The 10,634-nt window shown below is 35.2% G+C and overlaps 1 protein-coding gene across 2 annotated transcripts in view; it reads left to right on the top strand.

The window, feature by feature from the left end:
- The first annotated feature begins 3,504 nt into the window (after positions 1–3,504).
- LOC311302589 (uncharacterized protein) overlaps positions 3,505–10,634 on the top strand; it is a 103,196-nt gene continuing 96,066 nt past the window's right edge. The window contains exons 1-2 of one of the 2 annotated variants that reach the window (XM_084428577.1): positions 3,505–3,604; positions 6,892–7,075. In XM_084428577.1, the coding sequence (XP_084284703.1) occupies positions 7,042–7,075 (34 nt within the window). In that variant the 5' untranslated portion in view covers positions 3,505–3,604; positions 6,892–7,041. The remainder of the gene's footprint in view (positions 3,605–6,891; positions 7,076–10,634) is intronic. The other variant, XM_084428578.1, reaches the window with a different exon arrangement.

Here is a 10,634-nt window from a genome sequence, read left to right as displayed (position 1 = left end):
CCATTATTATTATTATTGTTAATAATATAAGGATTACATTTTAACATAAATTTTGATTTCTGATGTGCTTACCATGCAGGATTGCATTTTTATTCACACACTGTCATAAAAACACTTTTTGAGCCTTCAAATAAAACTAAACACACATTTCTTTAAAAAAGACGCTGAAACAATTGCTATTGGTTGTTCCACATTTGGTTGACTGGCATCTACATAACTGCCAATGACAACTATGGCCTTTTTACTGGTCATGTTTGAAAATCTATAACATGTGTATCACAATGTATCATGAAGAGCAAAATAAAATGAAACAAAACAACAACAACAACAACAACAAAACATCTTATAATGTTTTAGTGTTACCAGGTCTTGCAAATATTTGTTTGCATACATTCAAATAGATGGGAGTTGAATAAAAAAAGAATATCTTAATCTTAATATTCTAGCTTAATATTTTAGCTGAATATATTTTAATGTATTTTAATGAGTTAAATGTACCTCAAATACACTCAGACATACACACACAAGAAGCACAAAGTAAGGAAACACCATGAAAAGACAAGAGTGACACATCTGCAACTATGCAGGATGGCATGGTGCAAGCCAAGCATAAAAGTCACAAGACTGTGTTTTCCTCCGTTCCTGTGTACAATGTATGTGGTTTAGAGTATATAAACCTCAGAAAAAGCATGTTTAGTGTGTTCATTTTTTGATATTCATCTCTAGACAGAGGATTCTCACTCGATTCTTATTTTTGCCTGCTGCTATTTCATAACCTGAGAAGCTCAAGACGAGAACAGGTTATCTTTATCAGATTGCTTGTGTGAACTGCTTAGAAGTAAGTTATTCTTGTACATCCATTCTCTGGGACTCAATGGATTATCTGAAGAATCATAATCTGTAACCTTCTGATTATTTGCTAACAAGTTTTTTGATTATTGTGTAACCAAGTATATTTCTCTTTTGTTTAAATAAACTTTTATTTCATTAAAAGACAAGTATTCTTTTCGTCATACTTCAGCTGTAAAAAGAAAGTTCAATAGCAATAGGCACTTGTATATCTTCACCTGACCAGGACAACAAAGATCCAGGAAGCTTTCACCAGAGGGTAAGCATGAAAGATCATTTGAGTCAATGTTTGTTATTGTTGTATATGGTGTTAAGGGACATACCTTACGCCCGTTTCACACATCCTCCGTGTGCAGTGTGTACACAGTAAAACATTTCAAGTCTGTTGAACTTAGAAACGAAAGTTCACCTACTGCCTTAAAAACATTAACTTAACCAGCTCAACTTAAACATATTCTTTGTTTCAACTCAAAATTTGTTACTTTGTCAAATGTTGTTTCAACTTGATTCTCCAAGTTAAGACAACTTAGGTTACATTATTGAAAACTCATAATCAACAAATCATTTGCTCAAAAATATTTTTATTGTAAAAAGTTCAATGTTGCATAAATTTAACATTGGTTTTATGATACAATTCATGTCAGGAAAACAGGTTCTAAGTAAGGTATTATTATTAAACAGTTGCATTGTTACCTAGAACTTCACAACTATTTCATCTTTCACATACTTTCTTATACAAAGAGTATTTGCAGTTGTAAATGACAACACCAGCAGTTGTTTTAGTTTAAAACACTTAGAATCAGCTAAACTTAGAAATGCCAAAACACTTTAAGAACAATTCCATGTTGTTTCTACTCTTGCAGAGCAACTGTGTTAATAAAAATATTAAAGAACAGAATGCAAAGTAACATTAAGTGTCCCCTCAGCAAAAGCTTCAGAAATGCTCAAAATTAACAACCTTGTATTAAAAACACATTTATGCTTCTGATATTTTTCAGCAGTACTTGGGTTTTACTTGAAATGGTCGGTAATATCAAATTTGAACAGTGTCAACTGAAGACAAAGACTGCAAATGTAACATGTTCCCTCCGATGTATGGTTTGAGACCAGTCTATAAATGATATCTCAGCAGTTTGTTTCGAAGTCCATGTATCTTGGGAGAACAGTGGTCAGTTTTAATGGTAACACTTTACTTGAAGGGGTGTGTATAAGACTGACATGACTTTACCAAGACAACATAAATTGTCATAAATATGTTATAAACATGACATAGCAGATTAACCATCAAACTTAAGAAACCACTTAGCTTTATGGGTTAAGATTTCATTAAACTGTCAGGTGATTGGCTTTGACATTGGCTGTCATGAGGCCATTATAACTGTGTCATGAATGTTTTTATTGACCTCAACTACAGTGGTACGCATTTAATTTGTCATTATATTTATGACAGGTTGTGTTCTCTTAGTAAAGTCAAGTTGTCATGACAAAGACACTGACAGGTTATTATGATGTATTGGTTTATGTCAAGTTGTCATAACAAAGACATCTCGTACAATGTCATATTTGCATTAAAAACGTCATAATTGAGTGAATGACACTTAATGACAGTTGTCATAAACATGCATAAAACCTCCTTCATATTTATGACATCTGCCACGACATGATTATGAAGGTGTCATGTCAGTCTTATGCACACCCCTTCAAGTAAAATGTTACCAGTTACTTATAAAGCATGACAGCCTCTATATGTGAGACAGCCTCTCCCTTGTTTGATGGTCCAAGCCTGCCACCTGCTGACGAAGCTTGTGAACTGACAACTCTTGAACTTTATATTGACTTTTGATATTGTATGTAGAACAATTGTTATAGGAAAAATAAAATAGCCTACTAATAATTGATATAAAAAGAACCAACTTGCCATAAGTCTCTGCTTTATGAAAGAGTTGAGCTGAACTAAACCACGGAGAAGTCTTTCGACTGAATTGTGAGTATGGACATTTAAATACTTATTATTTAGAACGAATTCGACTTACTTTACCTTAACCTGAGAATAATTAAAATAAGGTAGAAGGTGTGAAATTTTAAGAACCATAGAGATAATTAAATTGAACACCATAAAACAACATAAAACATGATATTAGAGTTTGGATAAATATTAGGTACATGTTTATTTAAAATTTTATTTAAAAAATAATCTAACCTAATGCTGTAAATATATGAGCCCAATCTGCTGATATTATTAAATGTTAAAAATAACTAATTAAATTAAATATAATGCAGTTTTTGTTATAATAACAATTATTTAATGACATAAGTAAAAATATAATAAACATGTTTTTCATAACTCCATGTAGGACGTTTCTGTACAATGTAAGCACTGTGGCAGTAGCCTAGTAATGCAATATTTAGAAAATGTAGGCTACTCTTGAAACTCAAGTACTTTTAAAAACAAGTAGGCTACTTTAGTACTTTTACTTAAGTAGACATCTGACTGTATACTTTTACGTGTACTTGAGTAAAATTTAGGAAGGGTATCTGTACTTTTACTCAAGTAATGAAGCTGTGTACTCTGCCCGCCTCTGAGTAAACATGATTTAACTTAATTCTCTCCCCCATACATCCATGTTTATATCATGTGACTTTCTGTTCTTCTTCCGGTGATCGGCGATCACGTTTGAGGAAGTCGCCATTTTACAACTGCGCATTTGTCGGCTGTGCATCATGTTGTCCTCAAGCGCCTCAAAATAGACAACAGGTAACTTTCTGTCTTTATTTAAGATATTTTTTTTATCATTATAATTATACTGACAATAATTTGTGTCCCATTTAATTTGTCTCTTTACTCTTCAGCACAGAACCTTCGTACTGGTTTACTTTCGATTTGCGTTGTCTAGGGCTATAGGCATAGAGTTTACATCATTATAATTTTTTTTTAAATGCAACGAAATATATACAAATATTTGTACATGTACACCTCTCAACAAGTAGAAATAACATAGTAAGAATATGTGAAATAAACAAAGTAGGTCATGCCAGTGGTAAAATTACAACAATTTAAAGTAGCAAAAAGCTTCATAGGTCTTTCTTGCTTTTTTGTTCTTAATTTGATCTAATGTAGTGCCATATCACAGATTATTTGGCATTGCCACAAAATTCACATATGTTTTCAATATTCAAATGGAAACGTTCAAGCAACTCCTTGACAGGGCAAATTCTGTGTACAATTTTATAGGATAACTCTCTAATTGTATTATTAATAAAAAAACGTATTTGTTATTGACCATACTCTTTTCCAGTTTTAGTAGACCAAAACATTGTTGAACAAGGCAAATAATTTGTTTAAAAAATATTTATAATATATATGTTACTGCATTTATCTATAAATATATATTTATCCCTAATAAATATTGTATCACTACAAAACTGGTTTGACCTAGTGTTTACATCTGAAAATGGGGTGCATTAAAGTTAGTAGGTTGTGTAGGCAAATTTAAATCGTCAGTAAAGGGCTGGGCGATATGACCTAAAGAGAATACCCACTAGCCCAGAGGGATGTTAAAGAGAATAACGATTTTCATTCAAACAAGTCAACGTAAACCACACATTTGAGCCGGGCACAGTTCACTCTTCTAGCAGTGGATCAGACACCTGACCTGTGAGATCAAAGGTGATATTGCAGGATTTACACTCATGCGCAGGGTTGATGGTTAACTGGATGTCATATAGGCTATATAAGACAGACAGACTGCGAGTAAAAAACGGCCGCCCCACCACAAACAGCCGCTACTATCTCACAGCAGTCAATGCATCGCATTTATGGCAAATAACATCACAAAACCATGGTGATGGGAATAAATGTATTATCTTATGAACTAAAAAACTTGAAATCGACATAAAAAGAGCATATAAGTCTCATATTAAACCAATCCTAAATTACTTTTAGATTAGCCTACTTGTATATTAGCCTATTATAACACTTTCAATGTTATGCAAAGCAAACAGATTGTTTTAGGTTAATTTTCAAACCAAATGGTTGTCTGTGTGATCTCAATCTTGGGGAGAATTATACGAGTTTGTGACCAGTTGGTGAGCAATTCCTAACAGAATGAATGAATGGGTGTGAATGTGGATATTGGCTGGGTTAGCCTAGATGCCACGATCTTGGCGTCTACTGTTGCCACGCAATGACAAAAGTCGTGAGTCATGAGAAGTGGTCAAAAGTGACCATGTGTGGAAAAATTATTTGCAACTCGCTCATTTTTCATGTTAATCGGAGCAATCAGCTTAGGCTACTTCATTCATTTACTCTATTTTCTAACTCAGTAGCTGTCAAATGTTACCCGTTGTCGAATTGCTGCTGTGTCATGATGAATGAATGGAATATCATGTAAGACAATGCGGAGTGATAAATAACAGTGAGCGTTCAGACTAGGGATGTCCTGGATAGGCTACATGCTCTAAAGTATGTATATGTATCAACATATTTGAATACTGTATATTTTTATTTTATTTTTTATTTTTATTTATTTACTTATTTTTTCTTCTTCCTTGTTTTTTCTTTTTCTTCTTTTTTTTTGCACTATATGACTTAACTATATTTTGTCTACCTTGTATTTTTTTTGTGCCATTGCCTGGAATAAATGAATAAAAAAAAAAAAAAAAAAAAAAAAAAAAAAGTGAGAGAGGCGGGCAAAGGTAAACCTGATGTAACTGTCCTGACAGGAGACTCTCCTGAACCATTGGCTCAGGAGCAACTGCTGCTGTCTCTCCCTCATCAGGCTCAAGATTAGCGCTACTGCACTATTGCCACACTGTTTTGTACTTTGTAACGTCGGTCTAAGGACTTAACTTCTTTTCTTTTTTTTCTAGCTTCACCCAACCGCCTTTATCTTTAGAATTTAAGATACCGTTGTATTTATTAATTTATTTTTATTTATACATTTCTTATTGATTGATTTATTAGACAATATTGAAACAGAAAAATTTGTACAAAGAGGGATAATACATCATTTCAAAAACTGTCGAGGATAAGATGCACAAAAAACCCAAAGGCTTATTTCCATTATGGTCCTCTATGTTTACAAAATGTAATAGATCATGATGGAGAGAAATCACCATCAAGTTCAGCATCTGACACTACATCACTTTTAAATTAATAAAAACCACACTTTCAACTTTTATCTGCTTTATACAATAAGGTAAATTAGTCCAGGCTATAGCACTATAGAAAGTCCCCATTAAACCCTTAGGATTAGTTCACCCCAAAATCAAAATTTCCTGGTAATTTACTCACCCCAATGCCATCCAAGATGTTCATGTCTTTCTTTCCTCAGTGGGAAAGAAATTCAGTTTTTTGAGGTCAAGTGTAAGTAGCCTACCGCCCCATTGTTTACTAGCGTGGAGGAGGAGGATCGTTCAAAATGTATTGTATGTTGAATGACATATTTATGTCTTTGTGTCAGTTTATTGTGTAAAATAGTAATTTTGTGTGCGTATCCTGGACGTTTAATGAATGTTTAATGATGTCACCCATGACCTTTCCAACGTGATGACATCATGCCCAGCGCGTCCCAGTCCAGCACAAGACCAACAATTGTGGTTAAAAAGTATAAAAAAGAGTGATGGATTCGCTAGATAAAGCCCTATTCCTCAGCTGAGATCGAGGAGAGACAGTCCATGTGTGGAGAAAAATCCTGAAACATTTTCCTCAAAAAACTAAATTTCTTTTCCACCAAAGAAAGAAAGACATGAACATCTTGGATGGCATTGGGGCGAGTAAATTGTCAGGAAATTTTCATTTTGAGGTGAACTAATCCTAAATCTACAAGGATAAATGTCAGTGTCACTCCTCCTTGTGGAATGACTATGCACTTTTTTCATGATAGATTACCTGATAGATATTCATGTACATGATAATCTATCAGGTACCTTGGAACACTTTTCTTTATTTTTTTAAACGCCAACACCAATTTAAGAAATGTTACCCTTCTTTCAACTGTTTACCATCTTCCCAACCATTATGCTCTCCACACTCCTCTCCAGTAGGTGGCGGGAATGCACAGTTTAAGTTGGTCTGCCAACTGCCATTAAACACAAGAAGAAGAAGTTGTTTCCTGGTTCCGGTGATCGCAGCGCTCGCGGAGAGATTCGCCATTATTAGCGCGAGTGGCGCAGATACATCTGAACTGAACCATGGCCTCCTCGAGCGCCACAACAGAGAAAGCAGGTAACTTTCTGCCTTTAAGAACAATTAGAGACTAACTTTCTGCCTTTAAGAACAATTCGAGACTAACTTTGGGCAAAATAAATGCATTAACTAAGCACAGATAAGTGTGCGTTTTCTCCAGTCTTCGTTCTGTTTTACTTTCGATTTCAGCGAGGAAAGCTTTACCTCCGAATCTGAAAAGAGCCTGCATTTATTAGCTTTCCTTCATCGTTACTTACACTTCGTGTTGTCAGTTACATAATTTTAGTGTCTTTAGAAGGTCCATTAAAAGCAATTGCAAAGATTTGACAAAACAAATGACCGAGTAGAGTAGCTTTAAATCGGGACTTTTCACTTGTTAAAAATGCTGAATACTAGTAGTAAAATGTTAAAAACTGTTGTATTGAATATTGTATATACAGTACTGGTCAAACGTTTGAAAATATTACTATTTTTATTATTTTCTTCAAGTCAAAGAAAGTCAGTTATGCTCATCAAGCCTGCATCAGCGTTGATCACAGGAATAAATTATATTTTAAAGTATATTAAAATAGAAAACAATTATTTGAAATTGAAATAATATTACTTTTTTGTTCTTCTGTATTTTCTGTATGATCAATAAATAAATGCAGCCTTGGTGAGGAGAAGAGACTTAAAATGGCGTTGTCATAGTCAGAATGTGAGTCTGATACTGCTACATTGGGCTGTGATTATGGGGTGTGTTAGCCTGGCTAACGTCAGACCAATAGAATCGCGCTGCGAGCAAGGCAGTATGGGGAAACCCAGGCTAGGGGTGTGTTTGAACTGAACCAGGAAATAAAATGCTTCTGCACTCAATTAGATAGACCAACAACCAGTCAGAGCAACGGAGCATAATACATTACAGAACAATGAACATGTGGGGAAACATAGAAAAAAGATTCTCCCTAATGAGAATTTATTTTATTATAATTCATATAAAATTTGTTCTATAATACAGGATCAAAGCTTTTTTTTATTGGAGTTTTTTTTAAGTGAATACAATAATAACTAAATCATAAGCAAATACTTTGCAGTTAGGTTTGAATTTAAGGTATCTTGCTCTGTGAATATGGTATTTGCCCATCAAATAAAAAAACTAGAAAATATATGTAGTTGTCAACAGAACTCAACTGCACGCACGCTGGAAGAAGTAGTAGAAGAAGATGTAAAAATAGTTTAAGAATACACAGATGGAGTACTTACCAACACTAGGGATGCTCATTTCATTTTCCTGACCGACAACCGCAAATCGTTATCCGAGTATTAAACAAGCGGCAACATTCTGATCTGAAAAATGCCTACCCAGAAGTGCGAAAAACTGCAATATATCGAAAATCCGCTAGAGGAAGGTCCCAAAAGGGAGCAGATGTCCATAGCCCCCATGTTAAAATGTCCGTTTTCACAGCATAAATTCATGTTTTTACAGGTTGGTCCCATGGACTTTTATTGTATTTTTCGATAGCTTCCGAGTGCCTGACAACCACGAGGGCTGTGAATTTTTTCTAACTCGTTAGTTTAGATCGTATTTAGATATAAAATGTATGACAATAAGGGCGTGGTTAACTTTGATTGACAGCTTGATTGACAGCTGACAAGGCAGCGCCACGGAGAATGACAACACAAGAAGCGCCATTTTTTAATACAGTTGACATATAATACTACTGTTTCTGTATCATGAAATGTAGTTTTAAGAGTTTTTCAGGCGAGAATGTACTTGTTTAAAGCTCAAATCTGTGATTTATTTATAAAGATTTATGAAAATTATATCAGTTGTGAGATCCAGCGATCACCAGCTCAGCGCGATGTACGCCACCTGGAACAGCCTTTCGTCAGCTGGACGTTCTAAAGGGTTTGTCGCCAATGCCGCCGCGGACTCTGGCGTCTCTGTAGTCATTAAACATGAGATATAATTCGTCTTGAGTATATATAACGGCCGATTTTTGGTCTCGTAACGTAAATCTATTAATTTGTTCCCTGGGCAATCGTTTTGGCTGAGGGGAAGTTTCAAAACTTTATAAGCTATTTAACTGTACCGTTGTATGGTTAGACTAACATTAGATCGAGCACTGACTTTTTAATTGTTTGCTTTATTTGTATAGCTTCTTGTAACTTTTACCTTTTACTTTTATAGTGGCTAATTGATAAAACTGAAATTTAACCCTCTGAGGTCTGAGCTGTTTTCTGGACCCTGGAGGTGTTCTGACATGCTCTGACATTTCTGGTTATTTCTGTTTCTTGTGACATTTTCATAGGGCTGGTCCGAATACCATTTTTTGAGCTTCGAAGCTTCGATAGGAATTAACATCGAATATTCAAAGCTTCGGAGGGAGGGGGCTGAACTATTTTTCTCTCTAATAAAGGCAGGAATCTCTATGCGTCTGTCTGTTTGCATTTAGATTATTTATCTTGCATTTAGAACCGTTCATCCAATCGACTTCACGAGTGTAGTGTCACATTTGGTGCAATATAGACACGCGAGACGTGACACGTTCAGAATTAATAAACTTTTAATACAGAACAGCGCGAGCGGGAAGCGCGCGCGCCTCACGCGCAGGACTTATATGCTCCGAGAACGGACACTGCACTAGTGATACAAAACACAGCCTAATATTTTTCTGAGTAACAAATAACTCTCAAATCAGAAATCAGCAGCACAGTAATTACTGACACAGTAAAGGGTAGGCTAATATATTGTTTCTATTCTATTTCCACAATGTCAAAGCAACGCAGCTTATAGCCTACAAGCTCAGGCATGCACTTCTGCCCATAAACTCCGCTGTTCTGCGCTCTAAAATAAGAGTATTGTATTTCGCCCAAAAAATGCTAAAAAATAACCGTGTGAAAGCGTGTTTTAGGCTATATCATGTTATAGCCAGATATGACGACGCTTACAGCACGCGTCACCGCAGATCAGCATCTATTCATCAAGCCAACGTGCAAACTATCGCAAACCAAAGTGAAAGTGGGTCGCAGATGCTTTAACACACAATCAACTTCATTAAAAGTAAAGAACCGAAATGATCTTACCAGGGCTCTTGCCGCTCTCTTATTGCGGTCTTTGATTTACAAATTTTAGCTGACGATCAGTAAAATGCATGCAGCTTATCTGTTGCTGGTGACGTGCACTCCATTACATCTGCCTATAGCACGGGATTTGAAGTTCGGATTCATATCCGTTTTGCAAAAACACATTTATGTGTTCATTGTTCATATTGATAAATCAGAGAGAGCTATCCATCTGAGAAAACGCATGACAGCCCCATTCAAGCGCGAATGGGAACCATTTCTAGGGGGATGCCAGGTGTGTAAAAAAAAAAAAAATTAAAACGAATATTCGAATGTCAAATTTGAAAATCGAATACCAACCCACCGAACGAATATTCGAATACTCGAATATTCTGGTACAGCCCTACATTTTCATGGCTAAAGTCTAATTACACTGTATTCAGCACAAACTCTGCTACAATAATATATCAACAGCATGTATGTAAAAAGTTTGTAGTTTTGAGATAATGACATTTATGCGTGGTTTGTGAAAATACAAAAAAAAAATCTCACT

The sequence above is a fragment of the Rutilus rutilus genome (assembly GCF_951802725.1).
Source record: "Rutilus rutilus genome assembly, chromosome: 1".
Lineage (NCBI taxonomy): Eukaryota > Metazoa > Chordata > Actinopteri > Cypriniformes > Leuciscidae > Rutilus > Rutilus rutilus.
The sequence above is the reverse complement of the archived record's forward strand: the minus strand, read 5'-3'. Positions and strand labels throughout refer to the sequence as shown.